General features: G+C 41.0%; 1 protein-coding gene across 15 annotated transcripts in view; it reads left to right on the forward strand.

Annotated features, from left to right (window-relative positions):
• The window catches only part of CD44 (CD44 molecule (Indian blood group)), a 100,440-nt gene that overhangs the window by 40,030 nt on the left and 39,663 nt on the right, over window positions 1-20,747 (forward strand). For 12 of the 15 annotated variants that reach the window (XM_014602261.3, XM_014602264.3, XM_019476707.2 and 9 more), the window contains exons 2-8: window positions 3,014-3,179; window positions 8,976-9,112; window positions 11,600-11,683; window positions 12,344-12,520; window positions 13,298-13,408; window positions 18,831-18,950; window positions 20,034-20,147. In XM_014602261.3, coding sequence (XP_014457747.1) covers window positions 3,014-3,179; window positions 8,976-9,112; window positions 11,600-11,683; window positions 12,344-12,520; window positions 13,298-13,408; window positions 18,831-18,950; window positions 20,034-20,147 — 909 coding nt within the window. The remainder of the gene's footprint in view (window positions 1-3,013; window positions 3,180-8,975; window positions 9,113-11,599; window positions 11,684-12,343; window positions 12,521-13,297; window positions 13,409-18,830; window positions 18,951-20,033; window positions 20,148-20,747) is intronic. The other 3 variants (XM_014602263.3, XM_059722759.1, XM_059722760.1) reach the window with 3 other exon arrangements.

Genomic DNA, 20,747 nt, shown 5'->3' on the forward strand with positions numbered 1-20,747 from the left:
ATGGTAGCCTATTTTACTGTGCATTGAAGCAGTGTATTAAAAACTGTACTATTATGCTAATGTGCAGCAAAATAGGCTACTGTGCATTAAACATCACCTAAAAAGCATGTGCTTGCATTACTGTACATTAGGAAAGCCTGATGTGCATTAATTTAGTACTTCAGGGTACCTATACATGATCAGGGAAGCTGCTCCAACACACTTGAATTCCATCCCATCGAAACAGACCTGGTTAATTGTGCTAATTAATTGAGTCTGCTGGAGCATGGCAATTACCATGCTCCGTCAGCCTCCTGTGTCTTGTTTATCAGTGTCCCCGCACTTCATAATGGTGACAGGGGTGCTTTATCTATAGCTCATTTGAGATGTTCTAGGCACTTTAATTAGAGCAGCTCTTGGAGATGCTCTAATTAAAGCACCACCCCACCCCAACTCCCAGAGCGTGTATATAAACACCCTCACATTGGAGATACTAAATTTAATGTGCATTAGGAAAAGCTCATTAATGCATGTGTAGACATGCCCACTGGAAAGAAAGGCTTAGTCCATTTTTGCATGCTATGGGGATGGCGTTTTAGTCTAAAACTGCAATCAAGTTCCTTCTGGAGGGATGGGTGGAGTGGGAGCTGATTTCATTTGTTTTGCTTTGAAGTTTAGTGAGTCTTTACTCACCTTCCAGACCTACGTTCTATTTCTTCTCTACGCCATCAAGAAAGATGCTCATTGTATACATTTTCTTTTTCTTTCCTCTTTTATTTGTTCATGTGCTAAGGCTGTTAGGATCATACAGTCTTTCCCCCCCTACTCTACACACAAAGATATAGGTTGATCTTTCCAGGAAAAAGATCTCTTTGAAACCTCTTGTCCCACACCCTGTGTCAGCTGATGCAGTCTGTACAGAACAGTGTAGTGCTCTTCCCTCTGTCAGGGGCTGAATGTACTGCTTGTTCAGTGTTTCATGGCCCCACACCAGAAGATGAACTTTACAATGTGGTCACGATTTTTAAAAAAGGGTCCCAAAGTAGAAGAAAAACTTATTCTTAAGATGGAGCTCAAGGAAAGGCCTCAATCAGTCTGTGGCTTTAAAAAGGAGCCCTTTGGTCCTGCCTTTTGGCAGGGGCCAATTTCTTGTTTTTATTTATGTTTTTTGAGGCATTGAGGGAGGTACTGGAAGTATGTGATATAGTTCGGGATGTGAAGTTGAGTTTGGTCAGAGGCAGAGGAGTGGGAACAGATTGGATAAGGTGGGTTGCTTTTGATTTTTTTCCCTCTCAATGAGGGGCATTTATTTGTTTTAATATTATTTTAATATTTTATTTTGTTTCTATAATTCTTTTTCTCTTGTGTTGGAAGCGACTCTAAGTCTTTTTGGGAAGGATGGCATGTAAAGCTAATCAATCCATAAATACATTTATTAAAGGAATTATGTGATGTGGTTGCCTAAAATTATCCAGGAGGTCCCTTCCAGTCCTACATTCAAGTTAGTCTTCTGATCTCATATTTCTGTACCTAAGTGGTCTGATTTTTCAGGTTCCTAGCAGATACCTTTGAAGGCAATAGGAAGTCAATGAGGGAAGAAGTTGAGTGGACTAAGGCGGGGTTTTCCATTTGTATATTTGTTTGCAAGTTTTAATGTTGCTTAGGTGCTTAAACTTTCAGGAGTCTGGCCCAAATACAGAGATCATCCTAAATGACTCCAACTTGTTATAGGCTGACCTCATTTGCATGTCACATTGCAGCACAATTTAGATGTCTGTATTACCTCCTCATAATGGAAATGGATGTCCCTGCGCGATGGGTGTCCCTGAGTGTGCTGCCAAAATGCATGCCTCTGCCAGTCTACTTGCTTCACATACATCAAACCCAGAAAAGAGTGGTGAAGCTGCCCTGAGACCATTTTGCCACTGCTTCTAAACATGCCAGAAAGAGAGATCTTTAGACAGGACATGGCATATTTTCTCAGCAAAGCTTCCCTGTCTCACCTGTGGGTTTGGCACATGGGGAGCAGGAATGGATGGGCATGATGTTTCTTCTTGATGTCTTTAAATAAATATTTTTGCATTCGCTAAAATTACTTATGTCTTGCCCCATAGTGCTTTGGGGGACAGTGAAGAGCTAACTATCTTCCTGAAGAGCCGGATTGTAATATGCTTCCAAATGAAAGTGAGATCAGGATGTCTGGGGGAGGAGGAAGGCAACTTTCTGGTTGGAAGGAAAGATTTGCAAAACTATGACAGAGCAATTTCATTCACTCTTGCACTGAGATTACACATATTTGTTATTTCCCAACCATTCCTGGCCAGCTGAGTGAGCATTTAGCAGTTTAACATTTGTGTGTTATTAGGAATTCTGATGTAGAGTACTTTCTTGCTTTCTACAACTGCAGCAGCTGATAGTCTAAAGAGTCTGTCTTTATCAAAATATCTAAGCCTAAAAGGAACACAGTTCTTGAATTCTTGCTGAAATATGCTAGTTCTTGCTTGATGTATATTTTAATTTAAAAAAATCGATTTTAAAGTGACCAGAATAACATAAATTAGAATAAGGATGGATATTGTAGATCAGGAATTGCCAAGTTTATAACCACTTTCACCTTTTTCTCTTTGTTCCCTTTGTACATGAGGCATTTAGATTTAAACATATTTAAAACGGACCTGGATTTTCAGATACCATCTCTTTAGGTATAGAAGTAAGCTTACAAAGACTCACACAGCATGCTTAAATCATCTGCAATTTTTATAACTATTTTCAAATACATGTGGAAGTGCTAGACACCTCACAAAAGCATAGAGCTGCTGATCTTAAAAAGGTGAAGGATTTCTGAGCTGTTTGGTCAAAAAGGGATCTGAGGGAAGGATCTGGAGCACTATATTTAGAGCCCATCCAGTATGATTATCTGATCCTGAGGTTTCTCTGTAATATCAATGGACTTGGAAATAAAATCATGCCAGGATTTCAGTGAAATACCACGTCTCATCAGTCTAATCATGTTTCTTTTTTCTTCCATTTCCAGAATTTAATATAAGTTGCAGATATGCTGGGGTTTTCCATGTTGAGAAAAATCGTCGCTACAGTCTCATGAGAGAAGATGCAGTTGTACTCTGCAGAGCTCTCAATAGTACCTTGCCAACAATGGAACAAATGGAAAAAGCATACAAACTTGGGTTTGAAACATGCAGGTAAGGTGATTATTGGGCAGTAACATATATTCCATAGAATCACAGAAAATAGGGCTGGAAGAAACTTTGAGTCCATGTGTTTGCCTCAAAGAACAATCAAATATAACTAAGCCATTCCTGATAGATACCTGTCCAACTTTCTCTTAACAACCAATAGTGATGGAGATCCCACAGCCCCCCTTGGCAATCTATTCTAGAATGTACCTAATTTTATAGACAGTAAGCTTTTTTCCTAATGTCTCAGCTAAATCTACTCCATTGCATTTTAATTCCCTTACTTTTTGTCCTAACCTCACTGGATATGGAGAGCACTTTATAACTTTCCTCTTTATAGTAAACGTACATCTTTGAAAACTTATCATGTGACCCCTCAATCTTCTCTAAGATAAGCAAAGCCAATTCTTTCTAACTTTTTTCACAGATCACATTTTCTAGACCTCGGATCATTTTTTGTCGATTTCTCGAACTCTTTGCAATTGTAGCATCGCTGTTGAAGTATGGTGCCCCACAACTGGTCACAATGCTTCCAGTATGCTTCAGTTTGTAATCTACTATAAGTAGGGACCTGCTAAAATCAGTCAGGAAGACAATCAATTTCATGGGCCAATCACAGGCTGACTGCCATTTTCACAGGCTTATTGCAGTGCTCTGATTGGCTGAGGGGCCCTGGTGGTCCCATCCTTCACCACTGATTGGTGGAGATGGATGCAAAAGGCAGACCTCTCAGCCAATCAGTGGTGGCAGGTGGGGAAAGACTACCATCTTGGCTATTCCACTTCATCCCAGCGGCTCCCCCCTTCCCCAGCAGACTGAGAGGCCAGGTTGCAGCAGCCGTGAAGACCATTAGCTCCCACTGGGTAGCCACCATTTTAGTTTTAGTAAGTTTTTTATTTTTATTTTGCATAGACACAGCCTAATTTCTCAGACAACACCCAATTTTGTGACTTCCACAAAATCTGCAAAATTGCGAACTGAGTAGGTCCCTAACTATAACCCCTCAGTTGTTCTCTTTATACATCCTTATGGTTTGAAAATGAGTAGGTATTACCCCATAGTTGTTATACAATGGGAACTACAGCTGCTTTAAAATAGGTATTAATTAGGTGGCCGTGTCACTTATGAGTGGCAAATCTTGAATGAAACTGTGTAATAAGTATACCTGAAAATAGGGAATCACCATGGGAAGGTATACTTATTATGGAATCGCAAACAATTGTTTTTTATCTCTACACAAATTAACATGTGGAGGAAAACAAAATCATTCCTGATAATATTTGCAGGTGTCAAAAAGATTTCAATTTCTGTATATAATGAAGTAAACAGGTTGGTGATACAAAATGATCTGAATTGTTTGGTAAACTGGGCACATGCAAATGGTATTTGGCCATTTCAGCCTGACCAAATGTAGAAGCCCTGTATCTAAGAACAGAGAATGTAGGGCCCACTTAGAGCATGGGGAACTGTCCTGAAAAAAAGACTTGGTGAATAATCAGCTTAACGATAAACTTTCTGTGCAACACTGTGGACAGAAAAGGCTAGTGCAACAACATTAGGACATATAACTGGAAAGTATTCAGAAAAGAGCCATGACAATTATTTAGATTTGGAAAGTATGTCTTATATCAAAGACACAAGAAGCTCAATCTATTTAATTTATCAAAGAAAGAAAATTAAGGGATGACTTGATCACAGTTTGTAAGTACTTTTACAGAGAATGATTATATGGGTTGTAGAAGACAATGATATAACAAACTCCAAATAAGGTGCAAATTTATACCAATGTTAGTAATAAGATGCTAGAACAACTTACACAGTAACTGTAGTGGATTCTTTATCACAGGGAGTTATTAAATTAAGATTGGATGTTTTTCTAATAGCTATGTGCTTGTCCAAGTAGGAATTAATTCAGTGAAATCTTGTGGCTTGTGCTATGTAGAAGCTCAGACCACATTGTGAAAACAGTCTCTTCTAAATCACGTAGGTCATTCCAAACAAGCAGGTGTAGAAAAGACTCAGAAGCAAAAAACAGAGAGGATTTATCAAACAATGTAGATTCATACATGTGTAATGGTTTTTAAAGCCAAATGGATCAAATAACTTGAATAGATTTTCATCCTTAGAAAGAACTGGTAAGAAGTGAATAGCATTTTCAGGATTTGTTCAATAACTTATTACGGTAGAAAACCTCAATGGGCTTCTCTTCATCTCCTTGAAGTTTGCTGCCTGAACTTTTTGTTGGTACTGTACTGTAAAAATCTGAAGAAAAATGAAACCAAACAATACTGTTTAAAATGACTACGTGTAATCTCAAGGGGAAATCACCTGCTCTCAGTTTGATTCAACCTAGTTTTATTTTTCTAAAGCCTCTAGCTCTTTTCCCCCTTTGCGTGAGAACTGAATGAAAGTGCTTTTAAATTAATCATAGAGACAAAGATTATATTTATGAAGGGTAATTGGTATAATAAGTATAAAAAGCAACTTGTTAATTAATATTTGCGTGGTACTCTGAAAACATTTAGCTCTGACAGTGCACAAGTCAAGCACTGTTTTTACTGTTAGCCCACTTACAAGCAGGGGGTGTGATATAGGTGTATAGACGGTGGAAGGCCAGGGCTAAAGGGGCTCAGCCCCGCCCCCCCCCTCCAAACAAGGGGCAGTGGCTAGGGCCACAAGTCAGCCTGGCTGGCTGTGGGCTCCAGGAGGGTGCAGCAGGGGTGGGGAGGGGTGCACATGCAGCCAGGATCGCAGCCCAGTGTGCAGATCACTGGCTGCCCAGCACAGCAGGCAGATACCACTCAATTCTGTGAAAGAGAAGGGGGTGGCAGGGCAGATCAAGGCCTCCGGGGTGAGGGAGGGAGCGGGTCACAGGCAGGGCCAGAGGCTTGGGTGAATGGGGTCCCGGCCAGGCCAGACGGTGGGACAGTTGGAGCCTGGGCGGCTCATTCAGGGATGTGGGGGGACTCCTGCTGCTGTGTGCATCCCGGCAGAGGCCTGGGGGGGTACGTGCCTCCTGATCTGTGTGTGGGGTGGAGGTGGCTGCTGCTGCAGGCTTTGCTTTGCTCCCCACTGCAACTGCCCCAGGAGTGGTGCGATGCTACGTGCCTGCCGCTGCCAGGCTGTGCTGCGCCCCCTGCCTGCCCCATGGTGGGATGCACATAGCATTGTGTGGGTCTGGAGGCAGTGGTAGCTGCAGCAGGGCGCAAACCACAGTCTGCAGTGGGAGCCACCTCAATCCCACACACAGATCAGGGGACACGTGACCCTGGGGCCTCTGCTGGGGTGTGCACATTGGTGGGAGCACCCCTGAACCGCTAGATGAGCCACCTGGGGTCCAATCGTCCTAACACCCAGCCCCACAGACTTACCTGCTGGGGGGTGGAGCACACATGCGTGCATGCACGCACACTCAGCCCCCCCAAATAATTTTTTTCCCCTCCAACTATGCATAGGTGGCACAAGCAGCTTCTGTCTGTGGTATGCAAGGGGGCAAGCAGCACAGTGGCAGATAGAGCAGGAAGCAGAAAGCAGAGCAACAGATGGGGCTGGGGAAGTGGATTGGAGTGGCACTTGGCAGGGGTGCAGGACTCATTTGTGACATGCCTGCCAAAAAGGTTGGCCCCTACTGTTTTTAAGGTTTCCTGCAAATCCTAAGAGCTGCTATGCCAGTGCTGTGTCTTGTGCCTGTTTACAGGTGTAAATCAAAGAAATACCCACACGATTTTGTCAGATAGTCCTGTGGAGAGAAAGGATAACCATATTATCAGAAAATATCAGGCAAAAATTCTTGATAGTAAGCGTTGCAAGTGAAGTGGGAGCATCATTTAAAACCCTGCCAAATGAAGGACTAGAGAGACAATCTTCTACATACAGGGAAAAGCACTGAATGCTCTGAGAGGTGACTTCTGTCTGATATTTGAGTCTGAGCTGTGTGTACTCTAGATAGGTAAGATGAGAAGATGGGAAAGAAAGTGTAAAAGGAATAGGCAGAACTGGTTTTTACAGTAGAGGGCTGTGACCTTGCTTTTACATGGTGACAGCCTAAGGTACGTAACTCAGGGTTGGGGGAGGGACTGGCAGGATTGGGAGAAGCTGGTGCATGCACAGGAGGAGTTGGCAGACCCAGGGGAAGCTGGCGAGTCGGGGGGGAGGGGGGAGGGGGGGCTTGCTGGGTCCACAGAAGGGCGTTGCCTGGTTCAGGGGGAAGGAAGTCAGGGAGCTGAAAACAGCCGAGTCAAGGTCTGGGAGGCAGGGTATGAACAGAACAGTCCTGGGGCTGGGACAAGTGGCTGGGCTCTCCCAGCCCCAGTACTGAGCTGTGAATGTGTGCAGACATGCACAAGGCTGGGTGGTTAATCCTTTGTAGCTCAGGTTAACTCTGTATCCTAATTCCTAATAACTGAGCACACCACATTTTGGGTGATATAAGCCCTGTGAACACCTGCATGCCTAGGCATTTAGATCAACTTAACTCTGGTTACATTGATCTAAAACTAATGCTTCTACACACTAATAGCATAGACAACCATATATCTGTAGGCATTTTAAGAAGGGTGGGGGAGTTGCTGATCAGGATGATACTATACTGAAACTGTTTCATCTGCATGACCCTGCAACAATATAAGTGAACTGAGTCACCCCAATTTTGACAGCAGATGTAGCAGAGTTAAAGTTAGAGTGGTTTTGGTACACTTTTATTGCTACAAACTCATGCAGACATACCAGTCGGTATCAGTAACTTTTGATAGCAATATAGTTATGTCCATCCATACCCCAGGTGTTAGGTTAAAGTATCTAATAAAAGTATGTTTTATGAACAGTAGAGATTTAGGATTATAAATATCAACCATGCACTTTCATCTAGTTAGATGTGAATGACAGATGCCAACTGAAAAAAAGCTCAGAGAACCATGGCTGGGATTGTGCTGGATTGTGCCCCCATTACCTCTGAGAAGTAGCAGCTCTTGAACACACATACATGCACACGCATGCACGCACACACACACACATACAACACCAAAAAAACAACCAAAAAAGCATTGGGCTTGCTAACATTTTTTCACCTTACCAACTAAATAGATTTTAGGGAAACTAATAAATTCATAGAATTTCGGTTTTTTTTATATTGAATTGCAAATAGGAATGACTTGTTGCACAGTTGAATTAACCCTAAAATCGATTGAAAAGGACAATTGGTAGCATTGTAGCATTGTTTCTATGAAGGAGATAGTATTTCTAGCTAATATCCTATAGGTGTTACATTTTATCATTTAACCATGCTTTGTACTTTGGAAAGACTAGCATATTTTTCACTGTTGCTTCACATCTTTAATTCTGTTTGATCTTCACTGTTTTGTTAGTTTTGTGGTATGCAGTTTCAGTGCAAAATGGCAGTGAGCCGTCTGTTACACTGGAAGTAATAAAATGTCACTCACTGTAAGAAAATCAGCGATCTATTCCTTTGTGCTGCACCTAAACATCTCTTTGAACAAAGAGTGTGCTACTTTTTTCTCCTTTGTTTTAACTGCAGCCTGAGGGGCCCACTCATTTTGGGTACTAGTGTTGAAGTGTACATGCAGAATGGCATTGGGCATAGATGGTTGCTGGTAGTTAATGATGCTGTGAAAAAGGAGCCAGTTCCATGACAAGAATTAAGATTATTATTATTTAATGGTGCAATGCAATTCTTATTCTGTATGCAATGCTGTAGCTCAGTTGCAGGTGACCTATCTGAGATCCTTAAGCAACGTATCTTCCATATGTTGTATTATATGCTATTTTTCACTCTGTTCTCCACAGGTACGGTTTCATAGAAGACAAAATTGTACTTCCACGGATCAACCCCTATCATCTTTGTGCAGCAAACTATACAGGGATTTATGTACTTTCATCAAATACAACACAGCCCTATGATACTTACTGTTACAATGCATCAGGTAGGTATTTATTTTAGTGTATATTTGAGAACAAATCTATCGGGAATAATGCAATATTTCACTCAGGTTACTGAAAACTAGATTTTGTGTTGAATTACATCTGTTTTGTTGTTTCCTTGTTAAATTGGAGGATCCAGTACATTTTGTCAGTCAGTAGAATGGTGACTGCTGATACCAGCACTGAATTTTTCTAGTCATATTTTGAACTAAACAATTTTTTGCTGTCATGCTTAATGTGTGGTTGTAGGCCTCAGAGCCTGCATTTCAGTGCAAGTGAAATGCAGTACTGTGGATATAAATGGCCATGTGTAGGAGAAAAAAGAGGCATATGTGCATGAAACTTTAAAGCGGGCTAAATGCTTTTGCACCACTTTAATGGAGTCAGTATTTGTATGCCTCGGTGGCGTACTGCGCATTTATTCCAGCCACAGAAGGGAATTCAGCGGCATAAATGACTTGGGGCGCAGCAAACTAAAACTCCTTCGAGGGACTTTAGTTTGCTGCCCCTACAGCCACGGAGCAAAACACCAGGCTCTGTGCAGCTCCATGGCTCTGCAGGAAGCCCTGCAGGCAGCCTGGCAGCAGCCCGGGAACGCAGGCTCTGCCCAAGAAAAGAGCAAGCCTGATCTTCCTCCCAACCCTCCCCAGAGCCTACCTGCCTGCTTTCCTGCCTGAGCTGTGCAGGGGTCCGGTGCTTCCCTCCACAGTGCCCCCTGAGAATGCCCAAGCTGGGTGCCTGCAGGCGGGTGCTGCCTGGGGGGGTGCTGCCGCTACCATGGAGGGAAGCATCAGCCTCCTCCCCCCACAACCCAAGGACCACTCTGCCCACTGGCAGCTCGCCTTCCCCTCCCCTCCAGAGAGGCAGGTAAGTCAGCAGGGTGTGTGCACAGCCCAGGGGTTTAATCAGCCCTATATTGAAGTGGTGTTTTTTAAAACCCACCGCTTCAATTTAGGGCCCCTGTTTCATCTACATACATGCAAGGATGTGAACTTTTGAATGGCATGGCTATAATGAGCACTGTCTCCAGGGGCAGCTGTAAAGCCCCTGCAGTCCCTGCAGCCCTTGCTCTCACTGGGCAATCACCCTTTCATTTCTTCTGCCATGCCTTGACGACACCTGTTATTATAAAAAGGAGGCTGCCACAGGGCTTCCCATTCTGTCCTCCTTATTGACTGTCAGGTGCCCATGATCACTGCCTTAAGGGCTCATTGCATGGCTCCAATCTGTCCCTACACCATGCCCCATGCCTCACAGGTGTTATCACTTGTTGTTTTTTTCCACTTAGCCCCTCCATGGGCTACTGGACTGTTTCTGGTTCCCCAAACCTCGGCCCCTCTCTGGACTATGGGCTCCTGGCTCCTGGCTCCCAGCCTGTCACTTCCAAGGCCCCACCTCTACCCTGAACCCTCTCTGGTCTGCTCCAGGCCTGTTGCTTCCAATGCCTGGCATCCTCCAGACTAATGTATTCCAAGGTCTGGGCTCCTGCAGGTCTGTCAATTCTAAAGCCTGGCTCCAAACACCTCCCTGGGTCTCTAGGAACCTCCTCCTCCCCTTAGTTCCTACCCAAACCTCCAGATTGCTGGCTGTATTCTCTCTACTGGCACTCAGAGCTGTAGTCCTCCTGCTGGGTGATGTTCCCTCACCAGCCTCCAGCTCTTATTACTGGCTCATCTGTGTGCCTGGGCTTATATCCTCTGTAAGCCCAGCCCTTCTCCTAGGTCAAATGGCTGCAGTCAGCCCAGGCCATGCCTGGAGGCTGCTGCAGCCATAGCTTGTCTGTTCTGAAAGTGGCAGGAGCACCAAGCCTCCTGCCACAATGGCTTCCACTCTTTACATTCATGCACTCGTATATTTCTGGAGCAGGTAAAAATGAAATCAGCAAGCTCAAGGAAGAGTCTTGGCTTGCCTTCCTGGTGTACTTGAAGTTTTAGGCATGGAAAAACCCAGGTGTTTATCAGTTGTAGAACAGAAACAAATCACTTCCTGTGTGGATTTTCCTGATGATATACCACAGAGGTCAAGGGGCATGATTCTGAATTGGGATAGGTAAAAGCAACATGTGGCTCTAACTCACCTGCCTGCACACTGGAGCTGGCTGCATGCAGTGTATCCTAAGGGACTGTTCTGCCAGATAAGAATTAACTTATTTCATTAGGAGCTAGATATTAGCATAATATCTTCTAACAGCCCTTATCTACCTAAGAATCATAGGTGGAGAGCTGTGCAACTCCTATATAGTTCTGGGTAGTAGAGTTGGCTAAAAGGGGATCTAGGAGAGTACTGAGTTAATTTGTGAATTTGAAAAAATGAGCATCTTTTGCACTAAAAACATCACTAAATTATTAACATTTACATAAACTGTCATTAAGAAACTTTTCTTAGCACATTGTGCATAAATCTGTGGGTCTAATCAAACTTTCAAAATAAACTGATTTTTTCTTACTGCTGTTGACTGAACTTTCCTGTTTTTTCCCCTTCTCTTTCAGAAACAAGAGACAAAGCCTGTGAACCAATTCAAAAGCTAGATTTAAGTTTTGATAACTCTTCACTTGCTGATCAGAACCAAATAGGTACAGTATTGCTTCCAGACATTTATCCCACTTTCACCTGTACTAGGTAGCTCTTCACATATGTGATGGAAATGTTCAATGTTCCAAGCAGGTCCAGAGATTGTGCTATTCTACAAGTAATGTAAACAATCCTCTTTTTGCTGCCAAAATTAGGCTTTGTATAATAGCATTAACTTTGAGAGGCACTAATGAAGTACATTTTCCACTAATGAAGTACCTAATTTTTAATTAAATCTTTCTGATGCTGCTTTGATCAAAGAAAACTTTATTTAAGCCTTTTCTATCTCACTAGGGGCTGTTCCTTCTATACTTTACCTAAACCAGTGGGTTTAGAGATCAATCAGGGATGAAGCCAGACTCTCATATGGCATTGATTCCATCAAAATCACTTGTAAAACTCTCACTGACTTTAGTGGGGCCAGCATTTCATCTTCAAAGTCAATCCAAATTTTAATCCATGTACCAGATTGAACCTTATATAAGCTGACAAATACTCAGGTCACATCAACTAAGAGATAGCTTTATGATAGATAAACAGGCAGATAGCAAATGGCCTGACTGATGTTAAGCATGACCACCACTATTGCCATTCAACTTTGCTCTACAACTCCAGTGCATGGGTCCCAGATACAAAAGCTGATCGTTTTCTCTTTCCAACAGTCATTGATAATGCAGATGGCTCACGTTACACTGATGGTGTGAAAAACCCTGACCCAACACCACCTGTTTATGATAATACTGTGGGTAGTGGTTCATCACAGGATACAACTACTCATGATGATCCTTCATTGGATTTTTCTGGAGCAGGCAAAAAGGAATATACTTCAACAGGCCCTGGTAAGAATGATGGATTATAACCATTGTAGTCGACATGGTTTCTTAAAATAACTGAGTGAACAATTTCACTGAGGCAGAAGGGGTTCTGAGGCAGCAAAATCTGCAAAGCACTAATTTCATCTCTAGAGCTCATTATTCTCCATATTGAGGAAAATGTTTAATTCATTGGCTTTTAAACAGAAATGTTAGAATATTTGCTAGAAGTATTCTTATGACACTTTGTTCCTGCTTCATCATATAGTTTACAGTGGCCCCAAAATACCAAGGCAGGCTAATGCCAACATTCTTGCTATGGGCATGGAATTAATTTCAGAGCAGTACCCCTGGAAAATTTCGTGCATTGCTTTCCCATTGGTTCCTGTGAGAGTTCTCATCTGTTCTGCTTACAACCACAGTCTCTTGCCTGGAGCAAAGCTTAGAAAATATAGTAAACACAACCATAAAAATGATCTCAAGCCACAAGTTCCATAGCCATGGGTGCATCATCATCAATGCAATGTAAATTACATGACCAAATTGCTGCCATGTAGGATCACTAGGATGCTGCATAGTCCTCCTTTCTTGAGCAATTCATATTAGCAATTGAGGTGTCAGGATTAGAAAAGCAGTGCTCTTTCATACTGAACCACAAAAATAAACAAATTTCCCTTTTCTTTTATTCCTCCACTGAACAAATAAATGAAAGGAACAGGCTTGCTATAGTTACAAAAGTAATAATGAGAACTGTATAAATGACATGAAAAGATTACAAATGATTCATTCACCCATCATCAACAGGTGATGAAAACACATCAATGGGTACTACAGCCTCTTCTATTCCAATGGGGCCTAAGGACTTTCCTGGAAAAGACAGTAGCGATCCCTACAAGCAGCATCCCACAAGTTCTAGTAAGGCTAATGAATTATAATAACTTAATGTAAACTGTATTGTATTCAAGGAGAGTATCTGGGTAAGTGACTGGTAAGTGACCAGGTATCTGTGATGGAGTTGGAACATCATTCTAGGACATAATTCTCTGGGGTGGTTGTATCAGAAATGAAATTCATATAGGATGGCTGATGAAAAGTGACAAGACGACAAAAATGTTACATGACTATCTCAATGTGTATGCTTCAAATTAGTAAATTATTCTCCTTGATCCATATATTTTTTGTTATTTTCTCATGCTCTTTTCTCAATTATCAGGCACTACAATTTCATTCACTTGAAGTACCTGTCTAAATTTTCACTGGCTTATATGAGAAAGAGATATTGAATTTTTTCTCCATATGCAGAGTGTACATTCTTTTGATACTTAATATCAAGAACAAGCATGATTTTTGGTTGTTCATGGATGTGAGGCTGGCAACACAAATCAAAATCCTGATCTATCTCACTGTGGACATACATTGAGAGTGTGTTTGAATGAAGGTTACAGTACTTGTAATTAATAGCAGCATGAAGATACAGGTTCAGTGCTCATGGGACCTTTGAGTGTTTGAAGGAACATTAGCTTTTCCCTAGTACTCAACAGAATACAAACACCATTTTCTGCCCTGCATTGACTAGCTGTACTATGATGTATAGAAACAAATTTCTTCAAATCTCTTCCCCCAGTACCCAGCACATGCATGCAATACATGGTAGAATCTTACCACTAGCGTGAGGGCAAAATGAAATAACATCAGCTTTAACTGTTTTGAACTTGGTCTTTATACACAATGAATTTCTTAACTTTAAGGTGATGGAGGTTTGTGGTGGTGGGACAGATGGGCCTGTGGCTGGAGGAAGAATAGGTGAATGTAGTGGAGGAAATTTTACAAGCTTTAGATTGCTGGGTGTTTGGAGTAATTGTTCAATTGTCATCATGTTGATTTGGATGGGATTTTTATATTTCATCTTGATCTGATATTTAATTTTATGACTTCATCCTTCTTGTGCAGGGACTTCTATGACTTTCAAAACTGGCATTTGATCTCTGGAAAGGGGCTCAGGAACCATTCATTTTCCATTTTATAAAAATGCATTGATTTTAATGGTCTGTGTTCTTATTTTGTGTTCACAGGCTTCCTTCACTGATGTACCTTGATTTCGGGGGGTAAAAATTTAGAGTGGCCTGAAATGCCAATAAAGAACATTAGAAGTTGGTAAAAATATGTTGATATTTCTATATCAGTGCTAGTGTTGTGATGCTAGCAGGAATGCTCATCATCTAGAGATGGTGTGACCTGCACTCTCTCAGAAGGTTTATTTCAGGGACATAGCTTCTTCATGTTCCTTGCTAAAACTGTCACTAACCAGCATTGCCTCTAACTCAGAGCAGGGCCTGGCCTGTATCACAATGGCAAGGGTTTCATTTTCCTGCATTAAAAACTAGAAAAAAACAATGTAGGGTCCCTTTCAAAATTGTTGATTGTTGCTGGGTATCTCCCTGAATTGTCTTCTCTCAGGTAATTCTGTGGCAGAAAGTTACAGGCTAAAAAGCTTGTGGTTGCTTCCCCATGGACATGCCTGCACATGCTGTTAATTCAACTAAATAAACTCTGGCGCACTCTGTGCCAGAGTTTATTGCTCCTGGGTGCTGTGTTTACATGTGCGCCCAGGACTGCAGCACATTGAGCTGTTGGAGTAGCCCTGGCTGGCAGTGGGCTCCAGGGTCTGCCTGCCAGCCCAGGGCTGCTTCGACCCAGCTTACATTCTGCAGAAGGGCTGGCTGGAGCATGAGGGTGCTTGAGTGCAGGGCTAGCCAGCAAGCAACCCCCACACTGAAGCACCCTAGTGCTCCAGCCAGCCCCATCAGTGTCTACCCACGTTCTGTGGTGGAGTAAATAATGTCACCACAGGATAGTACTTGTGTTGACAAATATTATCCTACAACAGCATTTATTAGTTTACTGTGGCCTTATAGGGCTGCACGTGTAGCTTCTGAGACATTTAATGCAGAGCTAATTAGGCAATTCCTCAGTAAATGTCTCATGTAGATGCACTGTACACGCACCATTCAGGTTCTTCAGGCTCATTGTTGTTCCTTAATCATGATTCATCTCCCAAGGCAGTTGTAAAGATTGTTAAAAAATCACACCATGTAGAGCAAACAAAACAGAATCAGCTTTAGTCCCATTAGCACAGGGGTGGGCAAAATGCGGCCCGTGGGCCAGATGCAGCCCACCAGGCCATTCTATCTGGCCTGCGAGGCTCCTAAAAAATTTAGAAAATTAATATTTATCTGCCCCTGGCTGTCTGTCATGCGGCCCTCGATGGCTTGCCAAAACTCAGTAAGCGGCCCTCCTCCTGAAATAATTGCCCATCCCTGCATTAACAGTAAGCACAGAGTGAGCACCAAACACAGATTTGTATATATTTTAATTAAATATTTGAATACTATAGTGGCAGGAGAAAGAGAAAAAAAGAATGGCCGTCAATACTGCATCTACCTGTCATATTTGTTAGCTAAAAGCTACACAAATAGATCCAGGTAACAAATTATCCTCTAGCTGCAAGTGGATCATTTACAATGCATTTTAAAATGGCAAAATGCCATTGGCACTGTTTTTTACTCATCTGTAAATACGAATGTTATCATTGGGGTGCTCATTTGTCTTCTGTAAATTAAAACCGATAGATGCATCTGGGTAAACAACAGATTTGGGGTGCTGGTTGTCTTTCCAAATATTATTACATATTGCTGAGCAACATTTTAGTGATGCTGTATCATTCCAGGTCTATTTGTCGGGCACTAATTTCAGTAATGACATTAATATTACACTTACCTCTATCATAGCTCAGGAGGGAGAGCAAGGAATCAATATTCTTCATCTGCACTTGGGTCTCAGGTTTTAAGAAGTACTGTATTTAGGGTTCCATAACTCTTCTGAACTTGTTGATCCTGCACTATAATGCATCAGTGCAATGATAAAATATTGCATCATTTTAAAAACATGTCAGGTAGTTCTTTCCTCTAAAAATCTTGTACTTGTTCCTTAGTACTCAAACTGACTCAAGCATCTCTACAGAATATGGCAGTGTAGATATATTATCTTCCTAAGACTTTACATCATGAATCTTACCACTTACTAAATTAAGGCAGGTTAGATTTATTACCAGCTGGTTAGGAAGGAAAAAAGGCCTTCTACTGCAATCATGATTGTCTGCTTCAGAAACTATTTCTTGCTGAGAAATGCTATGACACAGAATTACCTTATTTCTAACTGTGAGAGGGGTGATACTGTGTGAGCTTTGGGTGTGTGGCTAACAGACTGGTTTTATTTTGTGGTTCCAGAAACCTGGGAAATAGATCAGGTTCACAAAACATTGGTATCTGTTGTTTCCAGTGCTTACTATCATAGGTGGGCTAGACTACATAAAATAATGCTGCAATGTTCAAAATAAGGTGCAGTGAAATTTTTTCAAAACAATTATTTTAAGTACTGAGTTTGATTGTACTTGTGTAAGGATGTACTGTATGTATCATTCTTTGCATTCTGAACTTTGACAATATGAACTGGAGAGAGAACATTTTCAAAAACAATTAACAGTCAAATCCAGCATTTAAATCCATAAGGAAGTCAGTGGGTGTTTGTTTGCATAAAGAATGCAAGGATTTGACCTTAAATTTTTCCTCTTGGGATTTTTTTCCATTGGTGGTAGTGATGGGGCTTTTCTATAACTTTGTTTGTCTTTGAGCCAATGGCTTTGTGTCAACAAATACTTTCAGCATAAGGTATATATTTTCTGGTCAGGGATTTTTTTTCTCCTTGCATTAATGATCTGCAACATGTATTAATGCTAGTGACTATGGCTTTATCTTGCATTCCTATCCCTCTCAATATCATCATGCTTATTTCCCAGTTCTTCTTCCTGTTAATTCAATGATAGAACTCATGGTAACTCCAGTGGCAGTGGAATCAGACCCCTTTTGGTGCAAGTGTGTGCAGATTTGTAGCCTTATTGGTAATGAGAATATGGTGGTAGAGCTTTTGTGCACCTTTTGTGCACCTCTTAGCTTGTGTTTGTAGCCCACCTTTTCCAAAAAATGATGAGCTCTCTCTCATATTGAGAGAGCCTTCATTCCATTGCGTGAGAAGAAAACTATGATTCTATTTTGAATACATTTACATTGCAGAATGTATTATATGTTCTACTGCTTGTTTCTGTGATCCATAAAATTACAGTTCCAAAATAATAAGTTAAATGCCACAGTAACTTACCTTGATCCTGTGCCTGTGAGCAATACAGTTGTGGCTCTAATTAAAAATGAATTAAAGGAACAGTCAAATAACTGCTATTATTGGTCCGCCACTGTTGCTTCAGTAGCTTTTTTTTATAGCTATCTTTCTCATTCTTTTCACTAGTTATTTTCTAATGCACTGAGGCCAAAGAGTCATATCTTTACTGTGCACTCATATTTATTTCTTACCATCACTATCTCACTTCCAGGTGAAGGTGCCGGTGGATTTTGGCTTTGCTGGGCAGACACATTTGGTGGTGGCACTGGTACTAGTTGGATTATTTAATATCCAACTACTAGTTGGATTATTTAATATCCAACTATAAGACTTTCGGTCTTATATCTTTGTGCCTCAACAACTGTATCTTTAGTTGTTTCATACCTCAATGTATTTCACTATGGCCAGGTATAGACATTACACTTTTACTGGTATAAGTGATTGAAAACCAGTATACACTTATAACTGAACAGAAATTAGGCACATAGACTGGTTTAAAAATGGCAGAACCTAGTCTAAGATTTGCCCCCCTACCCTCAAAGGGCAAATGTATGTTCTTTTGGCTACCAATCTAAACTATACCACTTACAGAAAACTACATAACAGATCATTAAAAACTGTAATGGGATAATATTATATTTTCCCTTTCTGCATTCATGAACTGTTCTCCCCTTGACAACTACAAAATTCTCAAATATAGAAGGATATAGTGTTAAAATTAAATTTCAGTCACATAAAGCTATGTGGATTCCTATGAGAACATTTTGTAAGAAAACTGGCTTCAATCATACCTAGGTTAGAGATGCAACCGCAGCTGTTTTTTTGGCCATGAATTCTGTGTTATTCTGTATTAAGACCATACCCTTCAGTAAATACGAGGATGGTGTGGAAGGAACAGATTACAAAACCAGTTATACTTTAAACAAACTAGAATTCCCATTCTATTCTCTTCAAGTTTCCTCCCTATACATTTGTAAAAGATATATTTTAGGTATGGAAGGGAGAAGAACAAAAGCTGTATGGAAGGGAGAAGTGCAAAAGATAAATTTTGGTGGTGCCTCAATCAGAAAAAAAGTTACAACTGATTGAACCGTTCCCCTCACAGCTGTGGATCTGTATCGTCTTGCACCTCAGGAAGCTTCTGTACCATCTCAGTGGAGTCCAATCCATTGGTCGTGGTCCCATCAACATCCCCGTGAACAGGAACCAACTCAGGCATCAGGGGGTAAAGCGTATAAGTCATTTTAACTGCTATACTATGTATAAAATGTTCTGATAAATCAAGAACCAACTGTAATTCCAATAATGGCACATCAATATTTAATGGAAGTTCTACACCTTTCTTAATGCTGCATCGAAAAGAATATCTTTTCCCTTTAAGTTCTGCTCTCAGAGAGCAGCATTATGTCTTGAAGACACAACCAACATTGGAGAAGTGTGGTACCTCTCTGCTGCAATGAGCAGAGCCAAGCAATACTTAAACAGAAGTAGTATGCCCACTACTGTTCCCCTCTCCTTGACATGGATATCTCTCTGAGACCTGGTCATACTCACTTATGTCCCCAGAACCTATGTGCTCTGCCAGTTTTGTGTCTTCAGTTAACTTTGATTTAAGAAGGCAAGTAAATCCTCTTCATCATTTTGACTCCTTTGTTTGGGGCACATTCTTTCCATCCTAGTTCCTTGGTCCATGGTAGGACTAATGGGTAAAAATTACATACTGCAACAAAAATCTAGCTAAATAAAATGATGAGGTTAATGGATGGCAACCTGAAAGCTGGTGGCATTTGTCTGAGAATGAGATGACTTGCTACTATGTTATGTCAAAAATGGAGTGTGGATTCTTTGGTGAAGGGAGCATGTTTCCAATTATTTATGTGAGAGGCGAGGCTTTCTTAGGGTGATATCTTTTATGAACTTCTCATCTGCTATAATAGATCTTTATAAAAGATATCATCCTAAGAAATCCTTGCGCCTCACATAATTTCTGGACCAACATGGCTATGAAATTATTCTTACACTTATTATTTAATAACGATTAGTTATTATTTGATAATTATTTAATAAGCTATTGGTACTTTATTTGGGGCATTAGAAATTGTGCAAATATAATTCATTTTTACAATAAGCATAAGTAATAGATTTTGTTTTGTAAAGAAGTTACCTCTCTCTCCAGTCCTTTTCCTGTGCTTAATAAACCACTAAAAAAGCAGAGCATACTATAAAGATGGGAAGGAGTAAAGATGACATGTTTTGGAGTGATGGGTCAGCAAATGAAAAGTTTATAATAGGTTTAACGTAATCATAGCAGATAAGGATTTAGACGACAGTTACCCAGAAGAAGAAACTGAAGATCCATTTAGTTCTGATTATGTTTCTGGATGGGACGACGAGTACAAGGAAAAGAGTCCTTCAATTACAAGTAAGAGTAATGAATTCTAATAATGTTATTTCCTTAATATGTTTAAAGTCCATCAATATACATCAATAAAATGGATATCTCCTGCCATTGGCACATTTAAGCAGCTATGTCACATGGCACTGACAGCATAGAAATATGTCAGCTAGAGAAGTAGTTGGTAGTTATGGTCCATCAGTGACTAACAATGGAAAATGAAGGGCATTAGAATAGGAAAACATGTTTATTATCTACCATGTTCATAATGGAACAAGCCTCTTGTGAACCGGTGCATTGAATTTTCTACCACACAAAATTTACAGCAGTAGTGATCATCTATTAAAAAAGTCTCCTATAAAACACCCTTGGCATTTCACAGCATGGCCTAAGTTAGAAGATGAAACATATTTATTTACACAGCTATTAACGCTTCCTTCTGTACTTAGTTTGGGTACATGAAGAAAGGCTCCCCTGGTGGGTTATTTGGAGGGGGGGAGGTAGTGTCCTTCTAGCAGTGAGCTTCATTAGCCATTCTTAGGAGAATGTATTATGACAAAATGTTTGCTTTGAGATGTTTGTTTTATTGTTTGCCAAAAGTTTGGGGTGTTTCTGATGGGGATTTTC

The sequence above is a fragment of the Alligator mississippiensis genome, chromosome 2 (assembly GCF_030867095.1).
Source record: "Alligator mississippiensis isolate rAllMis1 chromosome 2, rAllMis1, whole genome shotgun sequence".
NCBI lineage: Eukaryota > Metazoa > Chordata > Crocodylia > Alligatoridae > Alligator > Alligator mississippiensis.